General features: G+C 39.1%; 1 protein-coding gene across 2 annotated transcripts in view; it reads right to left on the bottom strand.

The window, feature by feature from the left end:
- The window catches only part of RNLS (renalase, FAD dependent amine oxidase), a 38,416-nt gene extending 18,703 nt beyond the window's left edge, over positions 1–19,713 (bottom strand). The window contains exons 1-4 of one of the 2 annotated variants that reach the window (XM_053451276.1): positions 19,469–19,713; positions 17,468–17,573; positions 16,836–16,978; positions 15,870–16,028 (exon numbers count right to left, since the gene is read on the bottom strand). In XM_053451276.1, the coding sequence (XP_053307251.1) occupies positions 15,870–16,028; positions 16,836–16,978; positions 17,468–17,573; positions 19,469–19,586 (526 nt within the window). In that variant the 5' untranslated portion in view covers positions 19,587–19,713. Of the gene's footprint in view, positions 1–15,869; positions 16,032–16,835; positions 16,979–17,467; positions 17,574–19,468 lie in introns of both variants that reach the window. The other variant, XM_053451275.1, reaches the window with a different exon arrangement.

Consider the following 19,713-nt stretch of genomic DNA (forward strand, 5'->3'; position numbering starts at 1 on the left):
TAGAGGCCTCTGTTGCGCTCAAAGCAATCTAGCAGTGCAAACTTGCATGCGTCCAATATTTGCACAACACAGTTCAGGATATTGGCATTTCATAAATAAAATAATAATTTGGCACGCGTCTCAAAGTTAATTCCTTAAGGACATTACTCATTATATAAAGGTTAGGTTAGCACGAGTTACTAGGTATTACAATGCTGTCTGGTTTTTGTATTAACTTGTGCAAATAAAGTATAGATGATGTCGGAGCGACAGCTAATCCAAAGATTAAAAAGTGATCCAACGTAACTATCCTATTTTAAACTGATACACTATAGAAAAGAGCATTTTTCAAATGGGGTTCTAGACTCTACCGGATGGGGGGGCTTCTCAGAAAACATGACTGCTTGGAAAGTAATATTAATGAAATTAATTTGTTATAAGATGGTAACACGATCTATAAAATAAGTATTTGATATATTAAAACTAAAGTGAACAAAAGTTACCATGCAGTCCTAAACAGCACTAAAACTCATACAGCTCTCCCTTCACCAAAAACATGCCCGTCCATTAGGTACATCCACATACTCAATACCAAATGATTAGAATTTAAAGCCTATTTAACTGGAAAGTTCAATAAATCACACACAATAAAAGTCCATCTATTAACATGGTTCCCTTTAACTTCTTAAATGTTACTCTCTGAGGGATTCAATCTCTGAAAGCTTCAACTCACAGCTAATCGTTCAAATGGCCTTCAACTGGCCAAGAGGACATCTGGAATGACACAATAACGCAAAAAGTAGACATAAACCGTGCAGTTGGAAAGCTTTTTATTTCCCCAGAGCTGACACCGGCCTAGCCTGAAAAGTGATGTCTGGTAGAAGTATTGCAGGTTCGGCTGTAATCGTTCATTTGTTTGGCATGGTTTAGTCTTTGGCTCAGAGAGACACATTTACCATTAACCTTCAGGTGGAGATAGCAAACAGATTCCCATCTGCTGAAAGCACCAGGTCGCCTTTTTATAGCAAGATAAATTCTTATCTGCTTCGAGACACAGATATCGATCCTTAGACAGAGGAAAATGAAAGCCTCGGTTTATCAGCAGAAAGGGGAAATATTAATCATTTCTATGAATTTGTGTGGAACACTAGATAGATTGTATGAAGAACTGGGGGGGGGGATCTCACACCATCAGAAGTAGATAAAGAGGTTACAAACTTCAATGAGGAACAAAATGTTTTTGCTTCTCCTTTGCAGGTACTGGAAATCCTTGTACATTATATTATAGTACACAATAAATTAATATTTTTTGTTCATAACGGGGCAAGTGCATGGCACATTCCTTAAGTGGGAGCATTTTGACCAAAAAAGAAATATATATATATATAAGTCTGACAATTTAGATGTAGAATTGCGCTGGCAGAAGTCACAATTAATTACCAAGACCATGCATTACTTTGAAGTGAGGCCAGTGTTTTTTATGCCCCGAACAATTGAAATATTTTACACTAGTTTTATATAAATAGGAGTAATAATCCTAATAATCCCTCTTGTGTTAACAGAGAGAAGTGGATCAAACAGAAAATTCTCAAGCGAAAGCACAAGGAATGGAATTAATACGATTTAATAATGTCGCCTTAATAATTTAGGCAAAACATATTCTCTTTCATCGTATTGTTCACTTAACACAATGTTAGGTCCTAAAAATATACTCAAAATTTCTTATGGTTTAATGCCAAGGTACTTATTATTTGTTTGTTATAGTTCTAATTTCGGATTTGTAGAATGTTCATTAACTCTTTGGATACAATTCCGATTGCAGCACAGACTCCAATGATACAAGTGAAAATAGCTTGTGTTTTGCCTCTTGGGGGATGAAGATCCTTTGAAGTTTGAGTTGGGAAGAAAAAGCAGACATGTCGCAAGATTTATGAATATACAAAAATGCAGCTACGGGGGAGGGTGCAGAAAACAAAATCACTAATAGCACAAAGTCTTATTTTACTCCAGATTTGCAAGAATAAACGGCATCTTATAAAGAATGCTTGTTTCTGAATCCGGCTACCAGGAGAAACAACACAATACAATATACGTTTTAGTACACAGAATAGGTTTTTTGGTATTTTTTCCCACACAGGAACAGGACTGCAAAAAAAAAACCACCCATAGTTATATTTGGCCAGCAGCCCACCAGCTGGCTGCCAGCAGAATTTGACATATTTTCTACTAACAAATGAAATAACGTCCCTGATTTTCCAACAGGCTTATCCAGTTGACCACTTGGGGAAATAAAAGGTTTCAAATCCAACGCTAATCTTCCATAGTAAAGATGTTAATAACACACTAGGTTTTAGATTGCTCGTTAATGTGGTTCCGAAATTATAAACTGATTAATTCTTTGAGTGCTGTGGGGTCGGGATACATTATATGTAAGAGGGGACCTTACAAGCAGCCTAAACACAAGTTAAGCTATTCTTCATGTAAGGCAAACAAAATGTTTTGCCATTATTTGCACTTATATGCCAAGCAAAATATTTCCCTGAAAAATCTGGACCCTCTTTAGTATTTTATATTGTATGTATGTATATATCTAAAACACAACAATTCAAGAGATCAACGCACACCCAGTAAATACTATTTTTTAATACTATTATGAGGAATAAATATTCCAGATTCCGTCACACTATATGGCTGTATATCGCTTACCAATGGGACTGCTTTGCATTTTAAGCCAAACCATTTAATGAGGCACCTATGTGATATGTGGGGTGCTTAACCCTATGGTTTGGTAAAAACCTTTAAATAAATAAATAAATAATATATATATATATATATATATATATATATATATATATATATATATATATATATATATATGCAACAATATTAGGGAGTGTACTTCTCATTTTTTTTTTTAATGTTTGAAAAGTTGGTTATTGGCCTCTGGCCAGTCTGCTACATTCTTTTCTCTGTAGAGGAAGCTTTTTGCATTTAATGTAAATACAAGGCTTTCCTCTATAATGGAAGTCTGTACAGTTAAACACACAAGACTTCCACTGTTTTGGGACATAGCTGCCAACCAGCTCAGAAATCAGTTTGCAGTCCCGTCCTGATGGTGAGTCCACGGGTAGAGAGAAGAGAGTGCAGCCATCTATGTATCCATAAGTGGTTGCCACTAAAAGAGTTTAACACATAGTTTACACATCTATGCTGTATTACAATGACAGAAATGGGCAATTGTACATTGAGTTTAGTTATATGGTCAAAATGTAAGCACTGCATGTTTTATTAATCTTACAGATTATGTGCCAAAGCGACCAAAATCAAACCTCCAAATGGAGATTTCCCTCACTAGCCCAGGGCTTCACCCATTAGCAGAAATAAACATTAACATTATACTTTACATTTGTCCTTTCCTTTTCACCGCTTCAATCTATCACAAACATCTCTGCCAGACTAATTTTATTTCGTCAGCGGCTGCTCCTCTGCGTCAGTCTTTCTACTGGTTCCCCATACATCCTAGAATAACATTTGAACTCCTTACTTCTATAGCTCTGAACAGCTCTGCACTCATATATATCTCTGCTCTTATCTCCAAATACTCTACTGACCACCATGGAGTCCATTACCTTGTTTGTCATTCCCTTCTCCCTTGGATCAGTATGTCTTATGTGTGTTCATGTTATTGTTAATATGTATACTGGTTATTTTTATGTTTTTATTTTGTATTCTCCTATGGAATCTGCTGACACACTATGAAAAATGAAATAATAATAATCATAATAGTAGTGCTGAAATGTAACTTGTTTGCAACATCGCTACTCAAAGCACCCAGGTGAGAATGTCATGTTCTCAACTAGTATTAGAGCTGCTTTAACGATTCAAGAAAATAACAAATATGATTCAGTATTTGATTCTGAAGGAAATAAAATTACTAGGCAGACCCCAATTCTGCCCTACGTCCCACAAGCTTAGTACCCAAGCCTGTTTTATTATGGCATGTAAAGTGTCAACCGGGTTTAATTTGTAGACCCAACTACCAGGGGAATGAGCGCTGGGGATCACTGTGATCAGCGACGCTTGTAAAGGCACTAAATTCCCTCGATGACCCATGGGTATAAATCCCAGCATTTTTCATGTAGAATATGAAAGCAACTTTGAAGTATCAGAAAGTAAAGCGAATCATAAATATTTTGGGTACATTCTGAACTTATGAATATGTTTATATTAACCGTAATTTCTTTTTTTTTTACAGCACCAGAAATAAGAACTTTTATCTGAGTAATGAAAATAAAGTTAGTTTTCTCATGCCAACATACTTCCTCCTGGGATTAACAATCTATCTTGTGCATAAAGCGAGTGAGTGTATTTTTAGTACAATCTGCTAACATTAATATTTATTTAAACCTTATTTTTTAATCAGATCCTGTAAATGTACCAGCGTTTAAATGTTCATTTTCCGACATATTAAAATGTAATGTCCACATGGAAATATTTTCACTTGAATTATGACTAAAGTATCATTTCTTGAGTAGGTTATTAATCAAATGACAGTCAATGAAGCAAATCATCTATAACCCTCTAGGGATTACTTAAATAAAGGAAACATTCTCATGCAAGTTACGTCAGCAAGCGGCAGTCTTTCCAACAAGATTCCTTTTCACTTGGAGAAATGAGTAAAATAATATCTTAAAAGGAAGTCGTTTCAAAGACCTTCTAATATAGTAAAGACCAGTTTTGGGTGATCTTCAAACGTCTACCTTCTCGTTATGTCTTTTATTTCAATCACCTTCCACCAAGCAGATGTTGTATTCCTGTGCTTGCAAACTTGTACATGGACAAGTAACAGAAAGAAGCCAGGTTCTTAACTTTAGGCCATGGAGCTTTAGTAAATGTGACAAAGCACTATGATTCTTATATGTGTAAATGTATATGGGGTTCTTACCCAAGCATTATTAAATAATAAGATTTAAGATACCTAATTGTATCCTATCAATAAGCCTTTTCATCATAAAACTTTACCAACAAAGACTTTCCTTTTTTGAAACAAACGGAAATGTAAACCACCTATTGTGGCCACATTGTCCAGAAGCCAGAACTCTACACCAGCAGGTGGATCAGCACCTTCACATTTCTTGGGACCAGGCCTGTAGGAAATTAAATCTTCACCATTAATAACTCCCACAGGGTTTTGCCATACCTCCAATGACCAATCCCATAGCGTAGTTTTATTTAACTTGAGAACCCTGCCATCAAAAGCTTAACTTCTCCAGAAAAGTTCATCTGAAGAGAGCTGGTGGGCAGGAAAGTACTTTCTGCTCCAGGGAACAGAAGGACTGTTTCGCCCCTTCCAGGGATAACTTCTCCCACAGATTGGCACCACCAAATACCCCCTTGCTGTCTTTCCAGTGAGGCCTGGCCACTACAAGGTTCCAAGGATAATGTTAAAAAAAGCTGTTACATCTGTAAATATTAAATATATCACTATACATTGTTCATAATGTAGAGATGAAGATTCATCATCATCATTCCAAGGGACTTAATGCCAAACTACTGGTTCACACATTGGACAGAGATCATCAAGGTGGTGGAAGGAAGGAAGCTTCTATAAAACTGCACATACTAGATGCTTTAAAAAATCCCACTACACAGAGATATTTAATGTCTATGTAAATCAATCAATAAAAAGGAATGATTCAGGCAACACTGCAATTATTTGCAAGCCATGCCATTTGAGGTGAATTCTATACACGGCTACTTTACAGATTGCGTGCAAAGTAATCTGCCCCAAAAATGTCTTCTCAGCAGATATGTCCAAAGTTGTATCAAAGCAAAAAGCATTCTATTACATTATTTTGTCTGGTCACAGAAATATGTACCAACAAAGCTAAATTTAACGCATACCAAAATGCCCACAAATGCATGTAAATGCACATTAAGGAAACATGTAAAATAACAAAACCCAGTGAGTCTAAATATACACAATAACACTTTGTGTGTTCCCTACATTGTGATCAGAGCACAGCTTTTTATTAGAGAAAGAGAAGTTGATTTAGACCGCAGCCTGAGTCAAGTCATGAACAGTGAGAGAAAAGAATTAAGAACTTTTGGCAGACAGAATGATGAATTCAGTGAGTTTCTAACCTCCTACACAGAAGCTTTGATGTTAATGTCTTGCTGAAAAGGATTTAGCTATTCTGAGCTGCTTGTAGCAATGGTAAGTATTCATAGTCTTGATTCTCGTTGGCCCCAGAGGTTGAGCACCTGGTTACTCTGTGTTAGGTTTAAATATACTGTACATGAGCAGGATGTGCCTTTACAGCAAAGGAGAGAAAAACACTCATCTGCCGGTCAAACTTTGGATCTTGGTTAGTTAGGGTGTGACACCTGTCCCTCGAAACTACATGATCCATTAGACGAAACCTGCAGAAACAAAGGGTTAACCAGGAACTACACGGGTATCCAAGCTGAAACTTACATGGGGCAAGGGATGCAGCTGTTGGCTCCCCCCCTGTTCCAGCCAACCATGGCACCTGCCTGAATTCCCTGGGTCTAAGTCTGGCCCTGGTACAAAATGTGATGATGCTATATAAGTCAATAAACATTACCGTGATAAGTTGAACATCAATCAGATACATTTATAAAATGGTGTAAACAATGTATGAAGTAACATATTTTGTTACCAGCAGATGGTTTGCAACAAATTTGTGAGAAGCTCTGATTGCTTATATAAATGTATGGGGAGCAGGGGCGTACCTGGAGTATTTGGCACCTGGGGCGGATTCCGTATGTGGCACCCCCACCCCCACACAACACACTTAAAAACAGCATAACTACTATCATTATATACTGAGGCAGACATCACAGTGGAACAGCATAACTACTATTACTATACACTGAGCAAGACATTGACAGTGGTACAGCATAACTGCTATCATTATATACTGAGAGTAGGGTGACCATATCAGCCATGTTTTCCAGGACACATATAATTTTTACATATTGCTGACCAGACCAAAGTGCTGCCCAGCAGTATGGATAATGTTTAACCGACTAATTGGTTCCCTTCCATGAGTCTATACATCCCACATACTGCAGGGCAGCTTTTTTCTGGGCTGGTCATCAATATGAAAGAATATGAAGAACACAGGAGATGATATGGCCAGGTAGTAGAATTAAAGGGAAATGGAATAATGGTTCTGAAGCAGAGTCTCTTTAAATCTGGAATCAACCTTTGCAATAAATGATGAGCATAATCAAAATATCCTGTAGCTCCTCGTCTGCTGGAGGCTGAGCAAACACAGATACAATCTAGGGAAATATTAGCAACCACAAGACTTCTCATAAAACTGCTAAAGCCTAATCTAATAAAATAGACTGAAATATGATGAGCCAGGATGGAATGTTGCCTATTTAAAATATAAAAATCATTTCAAGAACACTTATTAATAATACACAAGAGAAATAGGACAGTTATGGTTGTTAAATATATGGAATTTGTTCATCAAAACGGCAAGCTATATGAATGTTAAAGATTCATAAAATACAAGAGGAAGAAAAAAAGTTATTTCCAACTACAACATTAAGCTTCTTAAGTCAGCTCCAGGAACCCAACTCTGCTCTGTAAAACCCTGCTGACTTCCAATAGTGCCAGGTTGACTTTAGGGACAGGTGTGCAGGAGAAACAGATGAAGGGCATCACCATAAGACACACCTTAGCATGCTTGGACTCCAGTGCCAATTAGTGACTGCTATTAAGGGCAAGTCCCAAGCAGCGAGGGTCATTTTCTACTAAATATATCCCTAGGCTTTTTTTAACATCTCATCCTATCCCATATGCATAGGATTTAACTTTGAAGGTATTCTAATTAAAATAGTTTACTCTGCCATTTTAAGTTTTGGTTGGATATCAGTATTCGTTGGATAACCATTACATGTAAGGGGAGAAGCAGCCCCGCAAGACATCATCCAGAATGTAATTCAACATGTTGACATTAGAGCCAAAGACACTTCTGCCACTAATAGTTATATCACTGAATAAACTGCAGATTATCTGAGCTCATACAAAACAATGGCAAAATAATATTTGGGTTAAAAAGAAAAAAAATAAAAAAAAAATCTGACAACATGATATGCTTTACAATGTACATTAAATAGACAGACACTTTACTAGGTACACTTTGCTAGTACCGGGTTGGACCCCCTTTTGCCTTCAGAACTGCCTTTATACTTTGTGGCATACTTTCTACTTCAATTGGTACTAAGGGGCCCAAAGTGTGCCAAGAAAATGTCCCCAGACCATTACACCACTACCACCACCACCACCACGAACCGTTGATACAAGGCAGGATGGATCCATGCTTTCATGTTATTTACGCCAAAGTCTGACCCTGCCATCTGAATGTCGCAGCTGAAATCGAGCCTCATCAGACCAGGCAACGTTCTTCCAGTCTTCCATTGTCCAATTTTGGTGAGCCTGTGTGAATTGTAGCCTCAGTTTCCTGTTCTTAGCTGACAGGAGGGGCACCCGGTGAGGTCTTCTGCTGCTGTAGCCCATCTGCTTCAAGGTTTGACGTGTTGTGCGTTCAGAGATGATATTCTGCATACCTTGGTTGTAATGAGTGGTTATTTGGTTCGAGATGACAGAAAGGCAACAGTAACTCAGTCTGCCCATTCTCCTCTGACCTCTGATATCAACAAGGCATTTTTGTCCACACAACTGCCGCTCACTGGATATTTTCTCTTTTTCGGACCATTCTCTATAAACCCTAGAGATGGTTGTGCGTGAAATACTCAGACCAGCCCGTCTGACACCAACAACCATTCAGTTCAAAGTCACTTAAATACCCTTTCTTCCCCATTCTGATGGTCGGTTTGAACTTCAACAAGTTGCCTTGACCACGTCTACATGCCTAAATGCCTTGGGGTGCTGCCACGTGATTAGCTGATTAGCTATTTGTGTTAACAATCAACTGAGCAGGTGTACTTAATAAAGTGGCCGGTGAGTGTATATATTCATAGATGTTTTTCTTGACGTATCATTTAGTATAGACCTTGTCCTGGTAACTGATAAAAGCTTAGGGGACTCAACAAAGCAAGGAATTAGAACAATTCATAGACTACATTTGTAAAACCCAACCAGACCAACACCACCTAGCCATATGACTACACAAATAAACTCATTACCCTAAAGGGCATCTTCTAAACCTTTGATCTTCCACAAAAACTCAAGTTAATTCCAGACATCAGACCTATACTTCCCACTTCCACCATAATTTAAGAAACGTGTTTCAGACAGATAAGACAGACCTTAGAGTAAGTATGGCTGATCTAGATTTTAGTCTGACACTATCTTCGCAAAATGCATTAGCAAACTACGGTGTCTGGGTTTTAAATTTATTGACGGGCTAAGGTGACAGCTTACTGACAGATTACAACGGGTTGTCGCTATTGGGGGTAGTCAAAGTAAGATTAAGTTCTATACTGGCATTCCTTCTCTTCAACAATTCATTAGCATAAGTATAAGGAAATCTTTGGAAGATAAGGTCATCAGCTCCTACACAGGCTGCCTCTTTCAATTAACTGATCAAGTTTATAATACGTGACATATTTTTCAATAAACGGACTATGAATGTTAGTCTTCCCCTAACAAAGCTGTGGTCCATGATGTAATAGATGTTGATTTTACTTTAATTTACACAGACACCTTTTTAGTGAGAGGGTCTGTGTTGGCATGAAATGGGAAGATAGCGTTAGAGACAATTAGCCCTAACTCCCTCTTCCACCAAGAACAGGTACCTATCACCACATACTAAAATAGCCCTGACAGATTCAGAGATATTTTTTTAAAATTTTAATATTGAGCTCAAAAATCCTTATAGTTACACGGCAACACTATAGTTGCCTTTTGTTGGTTCACTGCTAGGAATCGTTCATACCGATACACATATTTGGCTGTAAGCCTAGTTTTAGTTCCGTTGCTACTGTATCTGTATGTCCTTTTAACCCCTTAAGGACAATGGGCGGTCGCTAAACCCATTGAAAACAATGCATTTTGAGCCCTTTCATGTACGGGCTTTGTCATTAAGGGGTTAAATGTGTCGATAACAGTTAAGTGTCATCATTTTTAGAATATCTACCTACTTACTGATGTATAGCAAAACTGGCAAAATTATTCTTAGCATAATGGAGGCACTTAGTTTGAGTTTTGGTAAAATGATCAGTAATTCAACATTTGGTTCCATTACTAGTGTTTTGAGGGAGCTGAAGACAAAGTATTTCATGGGTTATATCGGTGTCTCCCAACCCAGTCCTCAAGGCAGAGCAACAGTCTATGTTTTTTAATCTCCTAATTGAAACAGAATGTGGTAATTACTAAATCCTGTCTTGTTTGTGTGCCTTGAGGACAGGGTAGAACTGTAAAACTTTACAAGTTCTGGCTTCTAAGAACAGAAAAAAAACCTAAACATCATGCACTGAAGAGGAAAAGAGATCTGACCGGTGAACCTCATCCACTATATTTAGAAAAAAATAAAATGTATATTCCAGCATTAATATTTCTGGCAAAAGGTCTTATGTAATAATTACTCCTGCCTAAATATTTACCATGTCAACAAGAATGTTGGTTGTATAAATCCATCCATGTACGCCAATCTCACGTCAAATTAGAAGCATTAAATTAAGGTTTCAATAATGGTGCTTTAAAAAAGCTTGGTCTATGTCAGCACACGCACGCAAATGAGTAAAAAGAAAATGATCCACAAAAAATAGCAACAGTGAAAAGGAACAGCATGTCTTAGCCATTTTGTTGGTTTTCCCTTTTGCCTTCTGTTGACTTTGGCTGTTTCTGGCCTTTCTCAATGAAAACAGACACTTGGCTTTATGTGCTGCATTAAAATTTTGAGCATGATGGAAAACATCCTGACATATTCATGAACGGCTTTCTTTTAATCAGATGTCATGCAAATGTTCTGGGAGGCACGCATGTGCACTCAGGGGTCTGTCGCTGCCAGCACATGTGTAAATCTACTTTAAGATACCACCGTGAAATTATTTAACTCTACACGCATCAAAGGGAAGAAGTATTTTTACTATTTTACAAGATGTTATGTGTCTCTCTGAGCGTTCTCAAAGGTTTGCTTTTTGTTGTCTTAAAGGAACAGAGTTTTTGTCACTGATTGCTGAAAAAACGTAGCATAATTTCTTCTTCAAGACACAACAATCCACTTGTGTCTCTATTTCTCGCATTAGAGATTGCCAGGAAGTATCACTTTGGAGAGATATAATGTACAACTCCTGAAACCGCATTAAAGAGGAACATCTAACATTTTTAGATAATTACATATTACCAAGATTCTTCCTGTTGGTCACGTGAGATCACCAGTCCATCGAAAGAATAACTGTCCCTCCTACCATTCCATCTTAATGGTTAGCAAGGTAAGAAACAGTAATGGGAAAAAGCCTCCTCAGATAACATTACTTAAGTCACATGACGTTGATGCTGCCATTGTTACATATAGAGTTTAAGTCTTTAGTTCTGCCATCTGTTAACATCTCAATAAATACTGGAACTTAGAATTGTGTGACAAATAAAAGCCATCCCTGTCTCCTCCAGGCTTTCCGTTTCATTAACTGGTGAAAAACAGCCTTGTTTGATCCTTGGTGTGATGTTCAAGATGGCCTTATGCTCGCCATCCTGGTTAAAGTGTTGTAATAAACCATTAAATATGTAAGTAACGCCTGCTTAAGTCTTCAGATCTTTCATTGTATTTCCCTGGATGGTTTAACATGAATACTAATGATCCTCTGGTACTCTTCTGTGTCTTCCCCTGTCACTTGGGAGCTGCCTTGACAGCATATGCAATATCATTATTTAAGTATTGAAGGGTGCTTACTGCCAAAAAAGCAAATTGTGGAGGTATTTTTAATATGGGGCTTTACGCAAGGGGTGTCTGAATTAATTGGAGGAGGTCGCCACCACGTTTGGTCGAAGGTCCACCTAGGAGAGGTGACAATGGAGCGCTGTGAACAAACTTGGCATCCTGCACATGGCGGAAACCAGTAACCAAGAATATCCAAGGAGAACTTCAGGCAAGTTTTCAAACACGCTGCTATACCTAAGGCTAGCTGGCGGAGCATGCAACCTACCCAATACCCCACTGACTGCACAACTAAACTATCACCAAATCTGCCGGCTGCCATCTTCAATAATAGATTTGTAATAATGGGCCTCATTAAAAGTTATACTAGATACCACCAGGTAATGTATTGAGGGGTGGCAGGCTGGGGAGATAAGAACAACAAACACAGAAACATATAGAATGCCTACATTAAAGCTATAATAACCATAAAATTGTATTAAATTCAGCACTACAAATATTATATAACAGAAAATATGTTTCTGAATTGTGTATAAATGTTTACACATAAAATACAAGGAATGGATTTTCCTTAAACAATTAGTTTTTTTTAAGGCACGCTGTTGCTTTTAACTGTGCAAATTATTCCTTAAAATGACATAGTGACTTTAATCTTCCAGAATCCCGATTACTCATACATACCGCAGTTATACTTTTATAAGTTGTTTTGTGGAGTAACATGATCTTTCTAAAAAGGTCAAATATTAAGTTTTCCAATTAACAGCTGCAGTGCAATACTGTCATATAAAAAAAAAAAAAAGAAGTCAAGCCCAAAAAATATGCATTGCTACTCAGTTAGTGGAGAACACCCATTAGTAAAAGAAAATACCTATTTGCAGAACTAGAGGCAGCCATTGTAGTCAATTATTTGACATTTTGGATGACTTCAAAAATACATATTTTTATCCTAAAGCTAGTAAAAGAAAAATGGTAGAAATTTGCCTTCAAGTACATTAATAGTGTTCTTACCTTTAAACACAAGAAATTGTCCAAAAAACATAATTGTTTTAGAACAGAAAACACCACAATATTTTAGAAAACTGATTCCAGCAAGATCAGTAGGCGGTAGCTCCCCTTTATGGTTTAATAGTATAAAAACAACACAAAAACTTTTAGTGAGTCTTTTTTTTCCCTTTGGTGTCACACGACAAAGGAGATGCAATTTTTCATAATTATTTCTGGGAAGGGTTTTCTCATTCGATAGTAGTAGGAATGTTGTTTACTCATACTTTAGAATGGGGGGGCGCACTTATCTGAGCTAGAAGCTGCAGCTTTGCAGCTGCAGCTACCACCCCCTTCTGTTTACCACTTAAAATATCGGGGGGTATATGGGCAAATTCTACACAATGCCTCATTAAGGGATAATGCAGCCATTTTATACATATGATGGCTGGATGTCCTTTTAAATACCTCACTGGCCTGTTGCACCACAATATTCTATAGTTTAGCTTTAAATCAATTCAACTTTCTACCCTCAAAAGGATTCACTTTATTTTAAGAGAAAAATTGGATTTAACCAGTGCCTGACTGTTCTAAAATAAGTCTTTAAATCTGGCGATTTGCTGCATGAAACTGTAAGGTCAATGTTTGGAATTGAACGCACGCTGAATTGGGAAGTATAAGTATACCGCCACCACCTGGGCACATCGGGAGTGCGCAGTACCTTCAGTTCCTTCACCAGACTTTTATATCCTGCCGTTATACTCCAATGCTTGTAAGGAATACATATATGCAATATTTGTTTCAAAGACTTGCATTAATAGTAACTATTATTTATTTCTATATTTTTCATACGAGTATTCATCTACTCAAGGTACTCCTTTCCTGCAGCTCTGCTTCTTCTCTTGCCTCTTCCGTCTTCTTTCGCACCTTGGAGGATGCGCTCCTTGAGGCCTGGTCAGCGAAGCTGATACCAGAGAGAAGCGGCTGTAGAAAGTAGGAGAAACAAGAGAAGAAGCGGAGCTGCAGGAAAAGAGACAGGGATATGGAAGGGAGACATTGACAGAGAGAGTGTGAGTGAGAGCGTGGCTGTTTTTACATTTTAAAGTGGGGGGTCAAATAAGATTCGTCCCAGGTGCCAAATACTCTAGGTACGCCCCCGCAACATAAATATTGATGCTGCAAATGGTGTCAAACGAAACTACATAAACCACATACACTTCTGTTTCTACGACTTGACGCAGCTCAGGTTAATACGGCCCCCGTAAACCTACAGCTGTATAACTAGTCCTAAAAGGCAGCATTACAAGATGTGCTAATCATGTGGATGCACAGGTGTACACGACGTACAGGTGCAGGGGGTGCGCATGCGTCTTCTCCCAGTGACCCGCCTATGCCAATGTCACCAACGAGGAGGAAAGGAGAAGAGCGGTGCTTCTGCACAAAGAAACACAATGTAGGGTATGCAGAGGCTTGGGGCTCCAATATTTAGTCACCACAAATAATATAACAAACAATATAAATATAACAAACAAATAATCCTAACACGTTAGCCCTGTATAACATGTTTACAGCCAGGTCCTAAACACAGCTTAGTGCAAAGATAACGATGGCCTACGTACACAATTCTTTAATTCATATTTGAATCTGCTGCTCCATAAAACAGTATGAAGAGAGGGAATACGCAGTATTTCAACTGGTGTGAAAGCGGCAGAATTTCTGTGAGCAGCTCAATAAGAGTGATGTTTTATTTATTTATTTTTTTACCGAATTCTCTATAAAAGTAGTGCTTGACCACTGGTGCTTTCGTAGTTACATATCCTGTCTCAGTATATGCCCTGAATGCAGCCCGAACACTCACACTTTTTTTTTTTTTTTTTTTTCTTTCTTTCAAAGGTCTCGCTGCCAACTCATTCAGAAAGCTCCCTCAGGGATTAGTCCTGTTAATGGGAGCCTGAATTAGGAAGGTCATTGATTATTCACATAGCTGTTTTGTAAAGTGAGGCAGTAACACTGTATTTAGACATGAGATCATTGATGCGATCAGACCTATATCACATGCACATTTGCAGCACTACCATCTGCCCATTTCTCCCCAATCAATAAATACTTGCTGCTTTCTCAGCAATATCTCATACTCTATTCCTATTTTGCTCTCGAGGTTGAAACAAGCATTTTATTTACCTGTTACTGGGATACTGTTACTGGAATTTATAATGAAGTCTCCTTCAGCATTGAGGCAATTGTAATATGAACGCTAATGCACATCCCATCCATCTTCATATTCCGTGCATTACTGTCACACCCCGATGAAATCCAAACCGTAGATACCTCCTTTAGCAATAATGGATTGAGAATTGGACAATCCCTCCAAGCCCCTTGAGATGTAAGCCTGATCAAGCTTCCGTTTTATTTAGATCCAGAGTGAGCGGGATTGTCCTGAGTTGGAAGGTCAACAAGGCATTCCCTATACTTTATACCGGCGAGTAATGAAATACGTGAAATATGATGTCATCTTGCTACACTCACCACTAACTGTGTCCATTCTGATAATACTTCTCCCGACTTAGCACTGGCCCAGAATGCACCTGTTGTTAGAGGCTATTTCAGGATACATTTCAAAATGTACGTGTCCCCTGTTTTGTTTCAGACATTAAATTACATTTGATAAGAAACATTTTCTGCTGGGATTTCCAGTTGGGAAAACATTTTGTTGGGGGTACTAGACGACATTTTTTCATAATTTCACTTAATTAGAATACGTGTTGATGGGAGGAGGTTGAGAATCCTTGAAATGCAGGGGATAATGTGCGGGAATGCCACCAGTAACACCAAACATATCCTTAATCATGATACATAATGTTACCAGGCACCTAGGTTTGCCTATTCACGTATGCAGGTGTATTAAGTTACGATGAGCATGTTCTGGAACACAAGCTAGATGTATATTTTTTTCTAACACAAGACATTTTAAGGATTATTTTATTCTATAGGATGATGATTTGAGTTTGGGAAAAAAGTGTGAAGACTTACATTTTGCAATGTCACCCTGAAGCTGTAAAATCTGGGGGACGGGCATAGTGAGGACCACTGCATCAAAGTTTTCAGGAGATCCAGATCTTCTGCACACCTGCCATTTGCCACCTTGAAGGTTTATCTGTGTTACATGGTGTTCATAGAAGACGTCAGCACCTGCTTGGAATGGCAGACAGTTAACATTTACTCATCCCATTCTCAGACCAAGGCGTCAGAAAAATAAAGCTATCTACCGGATAAACGTTTTTTGTTTATATTAATAGCATCTTGTCACAGGTTCACCAAATCAAGGTTTTATTTCCAAGCGATCACTCTGCCATGCATATGTAAACATCTATGCCATATGTCTGGATGCATCTATTGATTCCACTAAGTATGGTTTACTAGAGTAGAATTTTGAACCCTGTATTACATGAACCCCCTTGGGGCACTTCTGATCAATCCTGGGTCTACTTTGGTATAAACCGAGAAGCTTAGTAAATAGTTCATTTGGGTTCTTGGTTGTGAAAATTAGGCACATGGTTGGAAAAAACATCACGTAATACTGCATTTTAAAAATCGGTACAATTAGTATATTACTATGTCGCTGTCTTGACTCTTGACGTATGTACGTTTTTAAGAATGTATTATTTAGGACAGATCTATTGAATTGAAGGTTTCTGACAAAGCATCTTGCCACTTACTTAAATGTTATATTATTGCATAAATCGTATGTGTATAAAACTGAATGCCCTGCATGAGGTGGATCAATCGTGATGAGGTGGATCAATCCTACATCAATGATATGGAACGCTGCAGATACAAAGCTTCCATAACACAAAGGTCCTATACATGGACACATTTGACTGTGCCGGTGGTGATCAGCTGATTGCCAGTCACAACTGCAACGGGGGTGACTGCGACAAGATATATGAAAACTGAACTGTACTAAAAGTAAATATTATAGGTTATAATGGGTGCCACCTGACTGTTTGAGGTAATGCTTGACGATGGAAGAGATTCCTTGAGGTGTAACCAAATTACGAGACCCATCTTTCATCACCATACCCTCCACCACGGCACTTAGGGGTTTACAAATGCCATGAGCCAACAGGTCATCGTGAAATCTGAAAGAGACAAAGCAAGACTTTGGCTATGGACTCTCTCACAAACCAGTCGTATTTTTTCTCATTCAATTTTCATGTCATTTCTTTAGACTCACATTTTAACAGTATATCTTTTTCAAAACCTTTCCTTTAAAAAAAAAAAAATCTCTGAGTTCTCATTTAGAACAGTAACCTTTATTTATAACTAAATAAATCTGTGTCTAGGAAAAAATAAAGTATATGTTTGTGAACCTCGCTAATAAAAACACCACATGCCATCAGCCATGTTCCTTTAAAATTGATTCAATTTAAAATCTAATACTTGTATATTTTGTTATGATTACAGAATCTGTGCGAATATCTCTTACAAATATGGATTTTTTAACCCCATTCTGCAAAAAAAAAAATCATTGAGGTACTGGAGATTTGAGACTTGAAGCTATCAAACCACAAGCAACATTTGGCAATACAATTTACAAAAGTAATTTTCGGAACGATGTCACCACTCACGTTTTGTGCTTCCGTGCGTAATCTGGAGTTACGGTGATATACTGGGCTCCCAAGTCAACTGTACAGTTTGGATCAGATGGACAGCGGCTTGTGGACATTCTGCCTCCTACAAAAAAAAGTAATTGACCCGTGAATTTATATGTAAGGAGGATATTAATAATGACGGCTCAAAATATATAATTTAAGATGGTTAAGTTAAAAAAAAAACTGTAAGAAGTGAACAGCCTGTCCCAGCTTCTCACTAGGAATTATCCCAGTCTGTCTCTTGGCCAGACCCCCTATCAAAATGGATACATGGCTGTCCCCCTAAGAGATCAGCATTGTCCAGATGGGTACCACCAGTGTCTGTTGTTGGATTGGCTCCATTATCCAAGGAAAGTAAAGGCTGGGGCTTCCATAATATTTTTGTGTGATTTTTGGAGTGATTTTGGATTTGTACTGCGACACAGCACGGGGCACAGATAATGGAACAGACTAACGGTTCTAGGCTTTTCTGGTGAGGAGGGGATTAGCTATCTCTTCTTAGCACCCCTCTAAACGTGATTTCAATGGCCCTAAACCCTTGCGTGAAATGGCCAAGAAGATCCGACCCTCCTGCAGTCCTTTTTGCTGGAGAGGAAAGGAAGGGGCCACACAGTGCAACCCCATAAGCAACAAAAAAGGGCACCTAGGGTCCACCGGGGCCTTCTGGCACTGTTTTACGTTTTAGTTTTTTCACAGCGGACCTCACTGATGTGATTACTGTCGCTTCTCTGTATATCTGTCCTCTCTGGAAGCCTCTGCTGCTGCCCTTACTTCCTCAGGGGGCTTCTATGACGGAGCGCCAGCATCACATGACCTTCCACCATGGACACCCAGCGGAGGTGCCGACAGCAGCGGAGGTTGTCTGTGTGCATCCCGTAGCCGGTGAACATTTGCGAGACGCGCACAGACAACCTCCGCTGCTGCCGGCACCTCCGCCAGACTTCTATGGTGAAGCACCGGAAGGTCATGTGATGCCGGCGCTCCGTCATAGAAGCCCCGGCTGAAGTACTGGCCACCAGCAGCGGAGGTCTGCATCGCACAGACCTCCACCGGCTGCCCCACTAGACACCAGGGAGTCTGAAGACGGGTTACAAGTAAAGGGATGCACTGGTAAGTCAGGGGAGTTAAGAGTGGCATGGGGGGGTTAAGAGCGGCAGAGAGGGGGTTAAGAGCGGCAAGGGGGGCAGGGTTCAATGGTTTTCTGGAGGCAGAGTGGCATTTAGGGGGTATAAGGCATATCTGGGAGGCAGAGTGGCAAATAGGGGATTAAAGGGCATATCTGGGGCAGAGTGGCTCATTAGGGGGCAGAGTGGCTCATTAGGGGGGCATAGTGGCATATAGGGGGTATAAGGCATATCTGGAGGGGCAGATTGGCATATAAGGCATATCTGGGGACAGATGTGCATAACTAGGGCAGAGTGGCAAATAAAAGGAAATAAAATGAAAAAAGTTTTTTTCAATCGTAGTTTTTATTAAAATAGTTTACATGTGAATTAACATTTACTAGTAAAACTCCCCCCCCCCTATAGGGTAGTCTTATATTCAGGCTCCCCCCCCAAATTGATATTCACATTTTGGGGGGTCGTCTTATAATTGAGCAAATACGGTAATAAGTAGTATATAACTATTTGGCTTACAGAAACAACAGGCGAGGAGGGTTCTGCTCAATCATGTACATCTTAAGCTTACATTTTCTACTGAAATCAATCCATAGGGTAACCCTAACTTAAGGTAAAGCATAAAAGCAAATGTTCCGGCATGTTTACTGAGAAGGGCAAGAAATGTCATTCCCAAGATCACTGCTGACAAATGTGACCTGCTTGTTCCAGGAAAGTTGGGATTTGGAACCTTATTTGAAATGTAAATCTCTGGACATTATGGCTGCAGCACGGACAGATCACGTGTGTATATAGGAGCCCATCACAGAGGGACTGTATGTTATCTATATGTTATAAAACACATATACAGATTTATTACCTGCACCCTTGGCTTTGTCCCATATGACAAGCTGCAGTTTGCCAGGCAGTTCCTTTCTTAAGAGATAAGCACACAGGCTGCCCGTGAGCCCGGCGCCCACGATTAGTATCCGGGACATGGCTGTGTGCAGCCGGCGAGTACAACGATCAGCCTGCGGACAGCCGCTTACAGCAGCCGGACAAACGTAACTTTCCCCGGGTTACAGTCTGGGAAAAAGCTCAGGCCTGCGGCGAACGCTACTGCAA

The sequence above is a fragment of the Spea bombifrons genome, chromosome 11 (genome assembly GCF_027358695.1).
Source record: "Spea bombifrons isolate aSpeBom1 chromosome 11, aSpeBom1.2.pri, whole genome shotgun sequence".
Lineage (NCBI taxonomy): Eukaryota > Metazoa > Chordata > Amphibia > Anura > Pelobatidae > Spea > Spea bombifrons.